We start from the raw sequence: 19,481 nt of genomic DNA on the forward strand, positions 1-19,481 counted from the left end.
CTGAGACCGATACGTGTTCATTGCAGCCCACGGAGGGACCAGTTCATCCCTCTAGTGACCAATATACGATCGCAGGCTTTTTAGCCCTTTTATCCCGGTATTTTTCACTGTCTGCTGTGTTGGAAAATGAGGGTATCCAAATGCTTGCAGGTTTCAAACAGATGGGCTGCAAGCAGCTCCTGCTCATCTCCGTCCGTGTCCAGGGAAGCCGAAGCTGGGAATTAGGGGCAGCCGTGGGTCAGCCACGGATTGTGCACGAATTCAGGGGTGCGACCCTCCAGAACCCCCTCAGGGAGGTTTATAGATCTCAGCTGCGCCAGGGCAGGCGCAGGTTGGACATCAGCAGGAATTTCCCCTGGAAAGGGAGGTCAGGAACTGGAACTGCCCGGGGAGATGTTGGAGTGCCCATCCCTGGAGGTGTCCAAGGAAGGCCTGGACGTGGCACTGAGTGCTCTGGGCTGGGTGACAAGGTGGGGATCGGGTGACAAGTTGGACTCGATGATCTCGGAGGTGCTTTCCAACGGAAGGAATCCCACGATTATCTGCAATTAACCGTAACATGCTATAATCACCTGAGAGGCGGGCGGCGGGGGAACCTCTCCCCTCAGTCATCACCGCCCGCTTCCCCTGCCGCCGATTCGCCAAAACCGCACGGAAAAAATCGAATCAAGCAGAAGCAAAGTATAAAAAACAAACAACCAAAATTTTCCCCCACATTTAAAATAAATTTATCAAACAACTAAAATTACGCGTAGAAAATAACTTCAAGCGAACTGCCTGCCGGCCGTGCCCGGCCGCCCCTTCCGCCCTGAGCGTGGCGAATGTGCGGGGCCGGCGGGCGGGCGCGGCACTCGGGCGGGCCATGGCGCTGCTGAGGGGTGAGGATCCCGTCCCCCCGCGGATCCCTGGCTCCCTGAGGGGCTCCAGGCGGACCCTGAGGGCGGGAGGTCACGGCTTGGACGCTGTAGGGGCCCCCAAAGCGAGGCAGGTGGTGGGGCCGGCAGGAATTACAAAGTAGAGCCCCCGAGAGCCATTCCCGTGCCTCCGGGGGATCTCTCTCACCGCTGTCCCGTCCGTGCCTGCTCGGCCAGAGAGCTGGAAGTAATTAGGAACTTCCCAAAAACACCGGGCTGCGCGGGGTCAGAGGGTGGGAATGATCGCCGTAGAGTGGGGAGGGGGCTCAGAGGGTGGGGGTGGGGTTCAGATAGTGGGAATGTGGTCAGGGGGTGGGAATGGGGGTCAGGGGAAGGGAAATGGGGCTCAGAGAGTGGAAATGAGGTCGGGGGGTGGATATGGGTTTCAGAGAGGGAATGTGGTCAGGGGCTAGGAATAGTGTTCAGAGGGTGGGAATGGGGAGCACAGGGTGGGGAGGGGGTGAAGAAGGTGAGGAGGGGGTCAGACAGTGTCAGTCACAGCCTCTGTGTTCAGCACTTGTTTTCTGCCGTAATTCAGTGTTTGGCTCCCTGCGTGCTCGACTCAGCTGTGCTGCAAACAAACGCAAAGCAAGGTGTGCGTGTCTGTCATGTAACTGGGAATTTGACTTGTGTGGCAGGAGCAATTTCTCCGTGGAAAGGGCTGTCCAGCCCTGGCACAGCTGCCCAGGGCAGTGGTGGAGTCCCCAGCCCTGGAGGGATTTGAAAGTCATGTGGATGTGGCCTTGGGAGTGCTGGGGAATGGCTGGACTCCATGGTCTTAGAGGTCTTTTACAACTCAGATGATTCTGTAATTCTGTGATTCTCTGTTTATGTGCAGTGGCTAAGTGACACCTGAACTGTCAGTGACAGGGAGTTTGTCACATCCAGGCCCTGCCTGGACTTGGTGCAAAGAACTGATTTACGCTCTGCATTGTTTAAATTCTGTGACTCTTAAAAATGAGGTACATACACCTTTTAAGACCTGTTCTTGTATGAAAACAAAATTGAAATTTATTGCAATAGGGCTTTTTATCTATTTGATAGCACTTTGCTACTTGACAGACTGTACTTAAATAATAACATACATGTCAGTCATGGTGTGAGATTGCAGTGCTAAGGCCTGTGTAGTCAGCATTGTGTTAATTCTGATGGTTTTGCTGAGCTGGATAGCACAGAGGGCACCTTGCCATAATAGTTTGATTTTGGTTTTCTGTGCCCTTTAGCAGGATTTTCTCTTATCTCAACCCACAACACTTTCATATTTCTTGCTTCTCAACTTCCTTTTTTATGTTATTGGTTGTTTTCTAGGCTTTCAGAATGTGATCTGATGAAGAATTATTTTCGTACCAAGTGCATTTGAGATAATGTTGGAGGATCAAGTAGTGTTTCAGTTCCCTATTTGGCAGCAAGTGATTAAGAAAACCAGTTTAAAAAATGTCTCAAGTGTAGTGTTTGGTAAGGATTCAGAGTGATCTTGGCTTTCTTTCCCCAAAAGTTGTCAGATTTCTATGCATTTGGTGCTATTGTGCTCTTAGATAATGTTTATCACCTTGGAAAGTTGCAGAGACTCTGGAATCTTTCTCTGGTAATGTAGGACAGAACTAATTGATGGGAATTTAGGAAGAGTTGTCGAAGGTAAAAGAGTCCTTTTTCACTCAGGACTTCAGCCACCCCTTGTTGCCCCTCCTGAAATTCTGGGGAGGGAGTAGCATTTGTAGGTGCCTCTCCAGTCCAGCAAAATTTGGCAGGCTCTGGAGTTATGTCCCCTAAGGGAGTGTCTATGTCCAGCCTAATTCAACATAACTAATTCAACAGACTGTGCTGCTGCTCCTTCATCTTCCTCTCGTACTGGTTCCACCCAGTCTTCTCTCTGAATCTTGAGTTATTGTTTTATTGAGCAGGCAGAAGGTGAACTCGGGCACAGGACTGATCCAAGTGAAAATGAGGCCCTCATTTTCTGCTGAGTTGGTGTTCAGCTGCCTCTCTTGTGTGACCTGCCCTGGTTTATTGGCCCCGTGGTGCTGTTGGGAAGTGGGCAGCGGTGAGCAGCCTCCGTGAAAGAGAGAGAGGTGGTATTGATGTGGAAGGAATGTTTAAGGGCAAAGTTCCATCCTCGCCCCTGGGCTGCTCGTGAGGCAATGCCGCAGTGGATATGACTGAACAAATAACGTGGGTGACTGACAAACGGGCCAAGAGGGAGGAGAAGGGGCTCCTTTAGCTTGGTCAGGTCCCCAGGCTGGTCTGCAGTGGGGCTTTGTGATCAGTTAGGGCTGGATCAATTTGGAGGAGGCAGGGAATCAGTGGATGGGAGGAGTGGTGAAGAATGTGAGTATCAAGGTCTGTTTTGCTGCAGGAAAGATATGCCAGGGAGGGAAGGTTTAGATTGGGTATTGGGAAGAAATACTTTGCCATGATGTGAGCCACTGGCACGGGCTTCCCAGAGCAGCTGTGGCTGCCCCTGGATCCCTGGCAGTGTCCAAGACCAGGCTGGATGGGGCTTGGAATAGCCTGGGTCAGTGGAAGGTGTCCTTGCCCATGGCAGGGGGGTGGAACTGGACGATCCTTGAAGTCCCTTCCAACCCAACCCATTCTGTGATACGAGTCTGAGCCTCCTCCCTGCACATTTTAGATCTCTGCACTGTGTTCAGGCCCTTGTCAGTGGGGAGCCTTGACCTTGACCAGTTTGGAATGTCCTTTTCTAGCAGTCATGCAGCCTGGGGTGCAAATACATGCGGGATGGAGAGGCACCCTCTCTGACAACACAGCCAAGTAACACAGATCAGATGGCCTGAAATCAGTGCTCACAAGCAGCTTAATGAGCAGGCATTTTCATTTGTCTGCATGGTTACATCTGTGTGTGTCCCTGCAGCGTTCCCTAAAATAGCTGGGTGTTTGATGGGAGCTGTGGAAACAGGGGATGTGAGCGATACGGTTCAACTGGGGGAAAGTTCACAGCCTGCCTCCCACTTGTTTTTCTGCACGTGGGAGCAGGGAGCCAGTGTGACAGGCAGCCAGGAGATGTTTGCTTTGGTTCAGAGGTGGCTTCCCCTGATCTGGAATTTGTTTCATCTGCTCCCGGCCCGTGCATTTGTACACAAGTTCTTGCACATGGTCTCCTGCCTAGTAAAAACTGGATTTTCTTCTCAGGAACCAGAAGATTCATGCTAAAGCAGTTTAGGTGGCATATATATATATATCTGGTGTCAGATGCATGAATTTTTTTGATTAGGGAATGTTTTTCCTCTTAAGCTAAAGTCCTCAAAGTTGAAGTGCATATAAAAAGAGTATGGGGGGGGGTTGCTTTGGTTTTCTTGGGTTTTTTTTTGTTTTTTTTTTGTTTGTTTGTTTTTTGGTGGTTTTTTGTTTGATTGGTTTTTTTGTGGAAACTGTTTCTGCATATAAACCAAAAATCTGATTTATTTTTTGATTTTTCTAGGATGAGGGAATGGCCTCTGCTAAAAGCACTGTTCCTTATCTGATTTTTTCACAGGTGTCTACTGCAGGATTTCCTAGATGTTACTGGCATGTTTTAAGTGCATTAGCACTAATTTTTGATGCATGTGGCAGCCTACTCCGACTCCACATTTGTATCCAACCTTGCTTTGTTGTCAAACCTCACTGTATTTCCAGAATCTTCACAGCTTTTCTTTCTGACTGTTAATTCTTCATGCCTTCCCTGTCTAAAGCACCATTCATTACTTATCTCAAGCTTCTTGTGTTTGTGTTGCCTATACTTACAAAGTTTCATGTGAATTTGGGGTGTCACCTGTTGCCCTGTGTTTTTAAGTTCTCCTGAGCCTTCTGATGTTTACATTCTTGAAATGAATTTTCTCACGCGTGTTTTTTGGGTTTTTTTTTGTAAATACTTATTGTTTCGCATTCTTTTCTGGAGGAGGAGAAATTCGATGGACTGTTGGTTTGTCCAGTGTCATTGGAGAGGTAGCACTGTCATCCTCCAATCCACCGTCACTTTTAAAAATCTATAAATGTTGGGGTCAGAAATTAAACTGCCCTTCTTTTGCCCCGGAGATTCCAGTGCCCGCATCATTTCATTTCGTGTCCCGTAGCGACACTCACCCACCGGAGGCGGGCTTGGCGCTCCCCTGCGCGCCAGGTGCTTTGCCTCTGGATAATTTGTGCCCCCAGTGGGGGGGGAGCGTTCACCGTGGGTCATTTCTGCCCCCCACCGCAGGTGTGTTCATCGTGGCGGCCAAGCGCACTCCCTTCGGCGCTTACGGGGGGCTGCTGAAGGACTTCTCGGCCACCGACCTGACGGAACATGCTGCTCGAGCCGCGCTGGCCGCGGGCAAGGTGCCCCCCGAGATCGTCGACAGCGTCGTCGTGGGCAACGTCATGCAGGTTGGTGGCCTGGAAAATCCCCTGCTCGGGGGCTGTTTCAGGCACCCTCGGTGTGGCCCTGTAGGCAGCTGCCGCCTCGGGCTGGCAGCCAAAGGGGTGGAAGTGAAAGGGGTCGGTAGCGGTTTGCAGGGTAGTGTTTCTTGCTTGTGCTTGAGGGATGGATCCTGTGTGATTTGTGGTGCTGTTGGGAGCAAGGCTTAGCTTGCTTTTTTTAGTGCCAGAGGTGGTTTCAACCAGGACAAGCTGACCTCCTAAAAGCACATGTCAATTAACTGGTTAGTTGCTAATCCCAGGTATGTTTCCCTTGTTTTATTGGCTTGAGCTGTGTGACTCAGTGATCAGTATTTTTTCACTGACTTGCATAAATCCCTTTCTGTGTCAAGCCTGTAAGTGATTTGAGTCAATTCCTCCTGTGTTTTCCATAGAATTTTTTTTTTTTTTTGAGTGAACCTGAGTTTCCTTTGAACTGGAAGGATACATGCTTTGATTGGCAGAGACATTTGGACAATCGTGTCTTTTCCAAAGAGGATGCTGTTGTACGCATTGCAGAACTGCAGTTACCCACACATACAAATGAGGATCTTTGTTTTAGGCAAGACAGCAAAGAACATTCTAGCTTTTTTTTTTTTTTTGCTTTGTGTTCTGATTTTCACCATTACTATTAAGGGTGGGGACTTCTATTTTGCACTGCGTGTTTCAAGGATGCAGAAGAAGCAAGTAGCTGAGAACTTGGAAAATAAGCAAAGAAACAGGTAGTATTCCTTCTTTGGATTTTCAGCCAAAAGAGTGGCTTTAAATTATTCTGTCTCCTACAGCTACTATCTATGCTTCTTTATTCAGCTTTTCAATTTTGTAAGAGCTGTTTGTGGCCTATGAAAGCATTGCTGCACTCAAATCTCTTGTAGTACTTTCACATAAAAAATAGCCATCTCCTGATAAAGTTTCTTTTTATTTTGAAAGTACATGTCTTTTCCTTTGCAGCATACTTCCCCATCCCAGTAGATTTTTTTTTAAATTCTGGTTTATTTATATTGTTTGATTAATTTTAATAAACTGTGAATGTGTGACTTCTTCAAACTCCTTCAGCAGAAGTGGCTTCGTTAGGTTTTTTTTTCTGAACTTGCAATAGTATTGCAGCACTGTGCACAGAACTTTGTCTTTATGATACGTTTTAGCTTAGGGCACGTTCCCCAAGAGCATAGATGTTCTCTCTGGTTTTGGGAGGCCTTCCCTTGTTAGTCTGAACAATATTAATTTACCTTAAAATAATTGCAGCTCGCCAGGCAGGATCTGCCCTTGTGTCAGCCTGCTGTGTGGGTGCTGTTTTGAAAATAAAGGATAAGGGAAAAAAACATAAAGTTTCTGACTTAACACACGCTTTCTTTAAAATGCATATTAAGACAGTGACACTTTCAGGTCCTGTGGATAGTGTCTTCTGAGCTCAATCAAAGTGCTTTGGGTGAGCAGTAGGATTTCTGCTGAACATGCACCATCTTCTGTCTGGGATGCAATTACACCATTCTGACTTTTCCATCAAGAGTTTTTTTTTTTGCTTTCCAAACCAATGAGAGTGTGACAAAACCTCTTTCCTGTTGTGCCTGCAGAGCTCCTCAGATGCCATCTACATCGCAAGACACGTTGGTTTGCGAGTGGGAGTTCCCATGTCTGTCCCAGCCCTCACTGTCAACAGGCTCTGTGGCTCTGGCTTCCAGTCCATTGCCAATGGCTGTCAGGTACAAAGCTGTATTTCTGTGTCAGCTGTAGCTTTTGTCAGGCCTTTAAAGTGTAGAAACATGTCCTTTGTGTTTGGGATGAGTCTTCACATGGGTTTTTGATAGAGATTTCTATTGTCCAGCACAGTTTTTTGCAGTTCAGCCACCACAGTGCCAAACTGTGTGGTTGGTTCTTAAAATCCAAGTATTGTAGTAATTTTTAGTTTAATATGAGGAATGCAACAAGTGTTAGCTGGAGCTCAGCTGTGCTATAGTTGCATCCCACAATCCTGTTTGTATGGACTGGAATTACTGGACTCCAGAAGTCTTTCATCCCCCGATCATTGTTTATATTCTCACCTGGCTAGCTGTGTAAGCAGCAATCTGAGCTTTTTAAGTATGCTTTTGTTCAAAGATCCAAACCTCTCATGGGTTAAGTAGTTTATGATGTCACTTCTTTTAGGATAGAAGAGACTCAACTTCTCTTTGGAGTTGGCCAAAACCATTGAGTCAGAGCACAGGGATTTTTATTTCATTTGCTCATACATTGCTTTTATGAATACTTGAACAAGCAGATTGTTGACTGAGTGGTATTTTTTTGGTTTTCCTTGGCTAAAGAATTATTTTAGGTCTGATACTCTAGAAGAAACATATGAAAAATGTAGAGATAAGGTTACATGTTTGCAATAGCATCCACCCGACTGTTTTTCCTAGTGCTTTTTGCAGAGGCCTTACACACGTTTGTCCACACTGAAAAAATCTGCTGCAGAATGTGACCACTTTTTACTGGAAGTATGGTGTGAGGTCCTTTTCAAAAATGGCATTTCATCAATGCAGCCTGTGCTGCTTAGGTGCTCACTAAGTTTTTAGTAACAGTAGGGAGCATCTCAGCACATATTGCTACGCACAAGTTATTAGCTGGGAATCTCAAATGCATATCAAGATCACAGAATCGTGGAACTGTTTGGGTTGTAAGGCACATCAAAGTACACCCAGTTCCACCCCCCTACCATGGGCAGGGACACCTTCCACTATCCCAGGTTGCTCCAAGGCCTGTCCAGCCGGGCCTTGGGCACTTCCAGGGATGGGGCAGCCACAGCTTCCGTGGGGTAATTTAATTTTCTTTCATTCTAGTTCATAAATAACTTCAAAGTCCAACTCAGTGAAGCATTTTAAGGAAGCACTAGTTTTGAATGCTTTGATGGTGCATTTAGGAATTGGGGCTTTTAGGTTTTGTGTGCTTTGCCATTGATGAATTAGTGTGTTTTGGGTACTTATTTGGCAGCTACCTACCTATTGTCTTCTAAAATTATGTCCCTTTTTTGAATGGTAAGGTCTTACTTCAGGCTTTGAAGTGTAATTTGTGTTCCTTTTGAGAAGAGTGGGAGCTGAAAACCAAAAGCACAACCGTTTGTGAAACCAAACCACACAAGCATGCAGATTCCTGATGTCTTTGTTCCTCTGCTCTGTCACATGTGCACACCCATATTCTCTTCTTCCCTCGTGGATGCAATCATTCTCTGGTGAAGGGAAGAAAAAGGGATGTGGCATGAAGGAGACAGACCCCCACCATTAACAGGAGGGTAAACCCTTCATCCATGTACACACGTGGCTAAGCTTGGATTCATTCTAAGTTCGTTGCTTTGTAGGTGACTACCTCTTCTTTTAAAACAGTTGTTATTCTCTTACTCAAGCAGCCAGCTAAATCCTAGATGTGTTTTGTTTTACTGTGTTGACAGGAAATCTGCCTGAATGAGTCAGAAGTTGTTCTGTGTGGCGGAGCTGAGAGCATGAGCCAGGCTCCTTACGCGGTTCGGAAGGTTCGGTTCGGAACCAGATTAGGAGCAGAACTCAAGGTACTTCCTTTGCTCTGTGAGCAAAGCATTGTTTAGTATCAGGATTGTAGGCACCAAATCCTTGCACGTGAAATTATTGGAGATTAGATCCAGACTTGGTAGCTTAAAGCATTTATGTAGTATTCAGACATTATCGAAACAGTAGGGTCAGGCCATTTGGTGAAGTTTTCCAGCTTTTTCAAAACCATTTTTGAGTTCCTGTTCCATGTTAAACATACCAATAAACTCTTGGACACAAAATTTAGTTCGCTTGCTACATTCTGTGCAAGCACTATGTACAAAATGTCTGTGAAGTAGCTGGCAGTAGGTAGAGAGACTGGTAAAGAGTGTGTATGCCTCCAAGCTGTGATCATCTCTCAATTTCAAAGTGGAACCTTGAAGGTAAATCCATTGACAAGTAAGTTATCTTTACATTTTCTTCTGAAGGTAAGTCCTGAGTGAATACTGTGGAAAATGTGCAGCAGGATAAATTGATAACGTGTCACCACTTACTCAGTAGGTCATAACTGACATCAAAATGCAAAATCAGGATATTTCAGTGTTTCAGCCCTTTGGATTTTTTTCCCACACCATATTTCCATTGTGAAGATGGTGAATATGATGTCCTTGATTCTGTTCTTGTGTGGCACAGGTCCTACAGACAGCACCTTCACAAAGTTGCTGATACACCAAGTAGGTGCAACTGTGTTCTTACCATAAAGATAACTGAATTACACAGTGACAGGTGAATGAATGGTTTATCTTAAAGAACTTTTCTGCTGACAGAAATAACAAAAGCCATCTGAACTGACTGGGCTTACCTTTATCAGCTTGAGTGAAGATAAACTTGGGTATCTTCTCCCCTGAGATGTTATACCCACAGAAACCTTTGACTCTAGCAAGGGGATTCTACCTGACAGTCGAGAAAGAGCTAAAGAATCAGTAGGCTGTTGTGCCTTCTCACAGTGCCTCCCATTTCCTTCGTGGCAACCAGGAAGCTTGCTCACAGGACTCTAATAAATAATTAATACAGATGTGAAATATTCTGAAATACTAAAAACCTATTTTTAAAGCTTTCCCCAAGCCTCTTGGGGCCACGTGTGAGTGGAAAGAATTGCACTAGAGTGTAATGGAGATTAATTAGAGTAGCACACAAGAACTTGCACACTGTTTTTCACTGTGTTCATTCTGATAAATCAGTAAATTATCTGTAGGCAACCTGAATTAATTCTACAAAGAACCATTAGTTTCTAAGAGACTACTGAACAGTTAGAAGCTGTCAGTAATAAATACAGTATTGCCGTGCTTCCTGATCTCCTCCTTCTGATGTTCCATGCAGCTGGAAGACACGTTGTGGGAAGCCCTAACAGATACACATGTTAAAATCCCTATGGCAGTGACAGCTGAGAACCTGGCTGCAAAATACAGCATCTCCCGGGAGGACTGCGACCGGTACGCGCTCAAAACCCAGCAGAGGTGCAAGGCTGGTGAGTGAGTCGGGCAGGGGAGGCGTTTATGTGACACCAGTTTCAAGTCTAGTCAGTTTTTAGCATTGATTCCAAGCGTTCTAAGGGTTTCCCTGGCTCTTGGTGCTCTTGTCCTTCTGTTTGCATGCTGTAGTTTGTGATTTTGCTGGCCCCATGGTACAAATGACGCGCTCTTAGGGAGGTTGACTTTGACAGTAGGCTGAGTGAGGGGTTGCACCTCTCAGAAGGTTTAGTGGGAGCCCCTTTCCACTGCCTTCCTGTGCCTTCCTCAGGGACATTCCTTAGCTGTTGAGGCAGCAAACACCACTGGCCAGTCACAGGTCAGCTCCTGCCTGAGTAGGATTCATGTTGGTGAATGTAATTTGCTGGTGCCCCTCTGGTGGGATGCAGCATTGTCCCAGGCATGCCTGACTGCACTCTTTTCTTTCCTCTACACGGCAGAACAGTTTTCCAAAGTGACCCACATCCTCCTTGTGTGCCAGCATGTGCTGTAATTCATCTAAATCCTTCTGCTTTCTTTTGCAAATTGAATGTTGTTCTTGAATGCTTGAACAGTCATGGAGCACATGGAATCTGAAGAGGGGATATTTGTTTAGGAGCTGTGTTTTAAACTGTTCTCGGGGCGCTTTATGTGCCCAAAACCATAATTCAGAGACATTCAGCTTTGGGCCTGCAATGTAAGGAGAACATGGAGCTGCTGGAGCCAGTGCAGAGGAGGCCACGGAGCTGCTGCCAGGGCTGGAGCCCCTCTGCTCTGGAGCCAGCCTGGCACAGCTGGGGCTGTTGAGCTGCACAAGAGAAGCTCCAGGGACACCTCAGAGCCCCTGCCAGGGCCTCCAGGGGCTCCAGCAGAGCTGCCCAGGGACTGGGGACAAGGCCTGCAGGGACAGCACCCAGGCAATGGCTCCCACTGCCAGAGGGCAGGCACAGATTTTGGGCTCTTGGCAATTAGGAATTGCTGGCTGGGAGGGTGGGCAGGCCCTGGCCCAGGGTGCCCAGAGCAGCTGTGGCTGCCCCTGGATCCCTGGCAGTGTCCCAGGCCAGGCTGGATGGGGCTTGGAGCAGCCTGGGACAGTGGAAGGTGTCCCTGCACATGGCAGGGGCTTGGATCAAGATGGACTTTAATGTCCCTTCCAACCCAAATCTTCCCAGGTTTCTGTGACTCAGTTACTGTGAAGTTCAGGCCAAAATCCAGTAGAATGTGCAGTGGCCATCCTGGGACTCAACATACATTGGAGGCCAAAGGTGAACATAAGAAGGAAAAATCTAAGCATGGTTTTCTATTCTAATGATGGTGCATTTTAACAGCTGCACTCTCAAAGGAAGATTTTGTATTTTTTCTAATGGATATAGAAGTGCTTTTCGTAACTTTTCTTCATCATTTGGTACCCTTCCTGCTTAGTCCTCTTGTTACCTAACTCCTGCTATTACTGGAGCCTTTGCTAGAAACTGTGTTTCTTGTTTCCTAGGATTTTACGTTGCTGGTTTTATTTCTGCCTGTAGGACCAGGTCATCTTATCCCACAGTAAAGAGAGAACCCTGTGTATAATCAGGAAAGAAAAAGGTTTTGAGGCATTTATTGAGAAGCCCAGAGGTAGCTAAACAACATCAGATCTGACGATTTCAGTGTCTCAGTTTTAAATCTCTGTCTCATGTTATATTCGGCAGTCTGGCCAGATGCTTTTTTGGGCATCTTAGATACCTGCAAAGACTTGAATTGTTTTAGGTTGTTTAGGCAGCTGAATCCCATTTGAGATCTTAGCTTGACAGTGAGAGCCTTTGGAGGATCACCTTGAGCAGGATTTTGATTGATGTACAGTATCTTATCAACAGAAACAATGCGGCTCAAGAGGTTTTCTGCTCATTCCTCTCTGAGTGAGATTTACATCTTGGCCATCTGAGAAATGACAGGGCTGTAAAATAAAGCAGCAGTAAAGGGGAATATATACTAAAAATAAACATAGTGGTTTACACAAAAAAACCAAACCAGATGGAGTTTAGCTGTTTAAACCTGAAATAAAGTTTCAGTATTTGAGGCTTTCTTTGGAGAGGTTTGACAGTGTACTTGTATAATTTTTGCCCAACTTCCTAAAATAACAAAAACCACAAAAAAAACCCCAACAATAAATAAGCAAAATAAAGCATAAATATTGCTGTCCCTGAACTTTTGGTTCAAATAGAGCAAGAAGCTGTGTGCACATGAAAATATGATTGTTGGTCATGCTGGGCAATCATCTTGATGTTTTTATCAGGTCCTTTTTATTTTCCTTTTTGTGGTTGCAGCTAATGATGCTGGCTACTTTAAGGCTGAGATGGCACCAATTGAGGTGAAGACAAAAAAGGGTAAAGAAAGCATGCAAAAGGACGAGCACCCCAAACCCCAGACCACCATGGAACAGCTGACAAAACTCCCATGTGTCTTTAAAAAGGATGGAACGGTCACGGCTGGGAATGCTTCAGTGAGTACATCAGACCCTTGGGTTGGGCACGTGTCCCCTCTGTGGTTCTCCAAATTTATTGCCACTGTTTTTATCTCTCACCGAGTTGGCTCTCAGTGGTGTCTCCTGACAAAAATGACTTCTAATTCTGCAGCTGAATGCCCCAGCTGACTTTCCCAGCCTTGTGCCAGGTGATCCTGGCAGGTGCCAGGGGTTCCTTCAGTCAGCTCCTAAGTCCTAAATTTGATTCTATAGGTTGCCACTGGTACTGCAGTGAGGCATTGGCATTTCCTCATCAGCCTTGAGTTGTGCAGTTTGTGGCTGCAGGGGCTGTGTACCCACTCTCCTTCTTTTGGGGGGGGCAGTGGTAACTGAACTGCTTTCCTTAAACCTACATTTTTTTAGTGGGCATACTGCTGCTGTTCATCTTTGTACCACAGCTACTGTCCTCTCTCCCCACATTTTGCTTTTGCCCAGAATATACTCAGTGCTTAGCAGCATGTCATTATGGACTGCTCCTCTCACAGTCATTATCTTAATTAATTGATTAAAGTTCTTTGGGCCAGATGGAGTGCTGTGATCATACAGTCTGAATTCATGCCTAAAATAGATCATAGCCACAGTAAGTGTGGGTGTCTGTAAAGTATCTTTTATAATTAATAGCACATATATTATCAATTATTAATAGTGTTCTTGCAAGTCAGCGGAATCATCTTTCCAATGCAGGGAAGACTTATTTTTCTTTTCTAACACATTGGAATTCATGAAACATTTATCTATATTTAACTATCTTTCCCCATCCTCAGAAGAGTGATTTGTTTTTGGTTGTTTTGAAGAAACATCGTTCATTGTTAATTAGGGTACCTCAGACTCAAGCCCCTTTTGGGGGTTAAAGAGTGTGAGGATTTTTTTGTTTCTTTGTATTTTCTTGCTAAAAACGCTTCTCTCTTACTGCAAGGGTGTGTGTGATGGAGCTGGTGCAGTCATCATTGCCAGTGAATCAGCACTTAAAAAGCACAGTCTCACTCCTCTGGCAAGAGTAGTAGCTTATCACTCAGCTGGCTGTGACCCTTCCATCATGGGCATTGGTAAGTTGCAGTAAAGCACATCATTTTATGGCATCAAACAGCATCAAAATGTTCTTGTCATGGGCATCCTAAAGGAAAGAAATGTGCTCAGTCTGGTGGCTCTGAAGGTGTTTGTGTGTCCTGTTGTCCATCCTGCTGTGTCAGTCCATCCCTGTTGTGCAGAGGGACAGATTTGCTCCTCAGTTTGGCTGGAAGGGTATGTGCAGTGTCTGATGCACAGTAATAGCACCAGCATAGTCCCCCAGGTTCTTCTTTTTTACTGTCTCTTTTAGTCAAGAAAACAAACACTCATACATTTTTTAAAAACCATTTTCTTCTTAAATTCACTTTCATTCTCTGTGAGCTCTAAGTCCCTTGATAAAATGTGTAACTATGAGTTTGCCTGCCTCACCTCTTGCTGATGGAGGAGTGTAACCTTCCAGCAGTTTCAGTGGCTCAGTCTGCTTGGATCCCAAGATATGCATCTGTTCATGTGTTACTTGGAAAACCAAAAACCTTTTCTTGGTTGCTTTAGCCCCATATTTTCTGTTTCCTCATTAGGTATTTTCTGTTTCCTCTCTTAGTGCAAACAGTCCCTCAAAGCCAATCCAGACACCACAGGATTTTTCCCTTCACTTTAGTTTGCAGACAGCATTGTATCCCAGCATTGCTTTTCCTCTCTGTATTCTGTTCAGAGGAGCTGTTGTTGGCAGTTTCTGTGTGTCAGTAGAAATGCAAATGAGGCATTGTCAGATTTGTTTTCCTGCTCAGACTGTCTGACTGACACAGCCTTCAAAGCAAACGTGGAGGGAGGGTTTTCTTCGCTGGACATGGTGCTGGCATTGTGCTTCCTAGACCAGCCTGTTCTGTCTAGTCCAGGCAGCTCTTCTAGCTTGTTTAAAAACTTCATAAATCATATGGAGGATCACTTAGTATCCCATCCCAACTCCTTCACACCACAGCTTGTCCCCAGCAGCTCAAAGAGACCAGATGAGGACATGACGGCAGCAGATCTGACAAACAGGAGCTCAGTCTTAGCCACTGTCCTTTCACATACTGATAGCAGGTCCTGTCTCACAGTGTTGAGTGAGAGAATCCATTGTTTTTAAAAGAGAGGGGGAAAAGTTTACTTGGCTGTCATTAGGGGTCTTTGTGTTGTTTACATGAGACCCTCCCATTACTCTCATGCGTAACAGGCATACTAAAATCCTTCCCTAATAAGATGCACTTAGTCTGGTGTTAAGCTGCCTGGGGCTCCCTGAAACTCCACTGAGCTCTGAAGTGGGCCCTTACTTCTTTTAATATTTCTGTCTCTTTGATAATTTACTTATTTTTATGTATTTATTCTTTGAGGTATGTGCTTTCAACACCATTTTTGGCGGTGCGATAGCATTTAGGATTGTTGGTGTTTTAGAATTGAATGATCAGCCACCACCCAACATCTCAGTATGTTTCTCCTACAAGCACGTACCTGATTAACCCTTCCAAATTCTCTTTGAGTGTTTGTTTCCTTAGGTAGCTGTATTTGAGGTTAATTTCCCTTAGTAGTTTATATTAGGTTATAGAAGGCAGCTTTCTTGCAGAGGACAGTGTGGTTGCCAAACTCTTAATAGTCTGAAACCCAAAATCTTACTTTCTTCAGTTGTCCAAGACCTGAGTCTGAGAGAGCATTTAATTGTTTGGAATAAACTAATTAAATGTTTTTTACTAGAAGATTTTCAGATATATTAAGAACAAAACAACAATACCCATAACTAAGCACATGACCAGCAAACTCTAGAGCAGCCTGTATTTTTCTTATTTTGTTTACCTGGAGGCTGCAGGTTGTGAGGAAAAAATAAGTGGAACCAAGAGTACAGGGAAGGAGAATGCCTCAAAACCATTGTGAAGTTGGTTTTTTTTTTATCTGGGAACTGTCACTTCTCTTGACTCAAAAGCTCTGTGTGCAGCAGTCATGACACTCTCAGCTTTCCCTGGCTGTTGGCAAGAAGACCAAGTAGTTTTGAGATTTAGGAGCACTCTTACCACCTAAGAAAGCAGGTTAGTGACATATCCAGAATTTATTATCTGCAGCTCGTGGGAGGGGTTCTCATGAGGCTTTATGAATTTATCCTATGTAAAAACAAGTTTTTAATACTTAATTTAATAATTTTTTAAATTTAACTGACTGCATATGATTTCCAAACAGGCCCTGTACCTGCAATTACAGAGGTTTTGAAGAAGGCAGGACTGACCCTGAAGGATATGGATTTGGTAGAGGTGAGATGTTTTTACAGGAACAGTGATTTTACCCCTGATCTTTTTAGCAGAAGGATTCCACTCATGCCATGTAGGTGTTCTTGCCTGTCAGGAGCCTGCCTGACCTCTGTCTATCCAGTTTCTGCTGCACAGTCACTACAAAAATCCCAGGCTCGTGGAAACTGGAAATGGTGTGATCACATTCCGTGGAACAAAAATATCCTCATGTGACATGACGGTTTACTCCTTTGGCTGGACTGCTCATGTTTTTAATTAGTGATACATGTGAGCAGGGCCTTTTTCTGTCAGAGCAGCAGGCTCTTCATGACCCACTGTCTCAGAGCATACTGTATTATTTTTTTTAGAAAATACACCTCATACTTGCATAGTGTTTGAATTTAGTTGGGTTGGATTGACACATGAGTGTTGGCTGAGCATGAGCATTTAATGTTTCTCCCAAAAGGACCTGGAGGACCAGTTCACCTTGTTTATTCTTGTTTGCACACATACTGCTGAAAGCTGGTGTTACAGTTCTGTCCTTTCTCTGGTGCTTTAGGTGAATGAGGCATTTGCACCTCAGTATCTGGCTGTGGAAAAGGTGTTGGGCCTTGACCCTGAGAAAACCAACGTCAACGGAGGTGCCATTGCCATTGGCCACCCCCTGGGGGCCTCGGGCTCACGGATCACAGCTCACCTGGTGCATGAGTTAAGGTAGGAACACAGCAGCTGCTCAGCGTGGGTGCACTGCTGGCGGGTGGATTTATGCCTGCTGACATTTTGGGCATGGATGCCATGTGACTGAACTCTTCTGGTCAGCCAGCCTAAAACTCTCCTGGCTGGAATGGGCCACTTTCTGTAAGAGTTTGCCACCTCTGTGCTGCAGGGCAGGTCCTGCTCTTGCCTCACATCCCATCCTATTGTCATGACAGCATTCGTTAGTTCACCCAGATCTGATCCAAGCCCACAGGAGCCTGTGGGAAGGTTTCCTTTTTTTTGAAATGGCCTTTGAGCAGAGTCTGTTCTCTTTTTAACATGGGGCATTTCATAGAATGATGGAGTCCTAGGGACAGCTTCCACTATCCCAGGTGGCTCCAAGCCCCATCTGGCCTGGCCTTGAACACTACTGGGGATGGAACAGCCACAGCTGCTCTGGGCACCCTGTGCCAGGGCCTCATCATCCTTACAGCCAGGAATTCCTTCCCAATATCCCATCTGTCCCTGTCCTCTGGCTGTGGAAGCCATTCCCCCTTGCTCTTTCCTTCCACGCCCTTGTGTGAAGTCCCTCTCCGGTCCTTTAGCTACTTGAAAGGGATGCTTTAAAAGACTTTGTTTTCACCTTCTCTCTCCTTTAGCCCATTTTCAGAAATTCTGGCTCTTTTGGCTTGCTTAATATGCTTAGCAGCATTTTAATTCCCCCCTCAGGGTGGAGATCACTGTGTCTCTTTGCTTGTACTTGCAACACTGTCTTAGTGCTCAGCCATGAAACTTCAGATCATTTGCACCTTGCAGAAATCTGTTTCTTGGAGTGTGGTTGTAGGAAACCTAGCATTTAAAAACTACCTCAGCAGGTAGTTTAAAAACTACTCCAGAAATTTTCAGGTGGGGTCTAGTGGAAGATGTTTGTGCCTGTGACAGGGGCTGGAACCAGATGATGTCTAAAGTCATTGTTGAGAAATACTTCAACAGCACTTTGAGACTTCATGGTATTTTACTAGAAAAATAACAGCATAGACATTCTAAAACGTCATTCTCAATGACACCCAGTTGGCAGCTGGTTTCCTCTCATAAAATCAGGACAGGAGCTGCTGATTTTATGAGAGGAAACCAGCTGCAGTAACCTGCAGTAACCGATCCCCCCTGTTTTTGTTTCTGAGCAGGCGCCGCGGTGGGAAGTACGCGGTTGGGTCAGCGTGCATCGGCGGAGGGCAGGGCATTGCTGTGCTCATTGAGAACACAGCCTGAGGCCTCCTGGGCACTGCAGCCTGGCATGAGCTGCTGATCCCCCGAGAAACCTGCCTCCTCTGACAGCAGAGCATCGCTGCCTGCCTTGCTTGCAAGGTAAAGGAACGACTGAGAAGTCAGAATTCTGAACAAAAGAGATTCATTGATGTCTTTCTAACTAAAGGAAGTGCAGCATCGATATAATTTCACACTGATGAAGTATTTTCTGAAAGCCTCTTTTCAATCAATGTTTTTCTGTAGGCAAAATTATTTTCATTTCCTGAGGAAATTGCCTGTCAAACTTTCACCCAACCTGCCTTAAAATAGCAGTCAGTGCAGCTTTTTAAGCAAGTATTGCTTAAACTTATTTCAGCTACTGACACTGTCTGGTACATGTGCCTCTTCTATTATCAGGAAATGTGAAAATGCAATCAGAGATTTTCTGAAGAATATATTGATTGTAGATTGATGGCAATTAACCTGTACCCTGCTGTTCTGCAAGGGAAAAGAACAGAAGCTGAAATTTTCATTGTGCCTCCCAAAAGAATAATAAATATAACACACAAAGGAAAAAGGCTTGGTGTTCTGTTTGTTAGTTTATTTTAAAAGTAAATCAGTGTGAGAATTGTTAGTTTTGGGAAATCAGTGTTGGGTTTTGGAGAGAGTGTTTCTTCTGGTTGAGGAATGACTGGTGTTTATTAGGTAGTTTCTGGAGAACTCCAGCAAATTTGCCAGCCCCCTGAGAAGGGGCACGTTCACTGCACACACTCAGGATCTCTTTCTTAAAATTCCTCTGCTAGTACCACCCATATTTCTTGGGTCTGTTGGTGTGGGGCTGTTCTTGGCCAGTGTGGGAGGTGCAGCTCTGAGGAAGCTGCCTCAGAGGCAGTGGAGTTGGAGTTACGAATCATTTGACAGAGCCAGCATCACATTGGGGTGAAGTGAAGTCTTTGTGCTCACTGGAGTCCTCCAGGCTGCTGTGAGCAGCTTGCAGCTTGCTCTGATGTGCACGTGGTATTCACTGCAGAGAGCCCTGCCAGAGACAGCACACACCTCTCCATAGCACTGGAACAGCAGCAGAGACTTCAGCCTTTACTCCTTCTCATCCTCTGTCAAATATTCCTTACCTACAACCGCTTCTTGCCACTCTGCTGGCATGGGAGGATTGTGAAAACCACTCAAACCTGTCTGCCTAGCCTAGCAGGAAATTCAGGTCAAGGCAAGTGTTACTACAGCTGGTGGATAACAATTGAAGTATGCTGATCACCTTCCCAGGGGTTTTCATGGGTGCAGTGACTTTAAAAACTGTAGATATTTAGCACTGTTTATATGGATTAAAAAAATATCCAACCAACCAAGCTGCCATAGGGCAGCAAACCAGATATTTATCTAATACTGTATCTGTTTTCCTCTTTCTACTCTTATCGTGGTAGATTAGATTGGGATTACTGGGATTTCACTGCTCAGAAAACATTTGCCACATGGATTTT

At 45.3% G+C, this 19,481-nt stretch overlaps 1 protein-coding gene across 1 annotated transcript; it reads left to right on the forward strand.

The window, feature by feature from the left end:
• The first annotated feature begins 839 nt into the window (after positions 1 to 839).
• ACAA2 (acetyl-CoA acyltransferase 2) lies at positions 840 to 18,565 on the forward strand. Its single transcript, XM_066568999.1, has 10 exons — positions 840 to 878; positions 5,107 to 5,273; positions 6,878 to 7,006; positions 8,725 to 8,841; positions 10,160 to 10,307; positions 12,591 to 12,766; positions 13,704 to 13,833; positions 16,001 to 16,071; positions 16,607 to 16,761; positions 17,928 to 18,565. The coding sequence occupies exons 1-10, from the start codon at positions 863 to 865 to the stop codon at positions 18,010 to 18,012; spliced, it is 1,194 nt and encodes a 397-aa protein (XP_066425096.1). The 5' UTR covers positions 840 to 862; the 3' UTR covers positions 18,013 to 18,565.
• The last annotated feature ends 916 nt before the right edge of the window (positions 18,566 to 19,481 follow it).

Source organism: Molothrus aeneus, chromosome Z (assembly GCF_037042795.1).
Source record: "Molothrus aeneus isolate 106 chromosome Z, BPBGC_Maene_1.0, whole genome shotgun sequence".
Lineage (NCBI taxonomy): Eukaryota > Metazoa > Chordata > Aves > Passeriformes > Icteridae > Molothrus > Molothrus aeneus.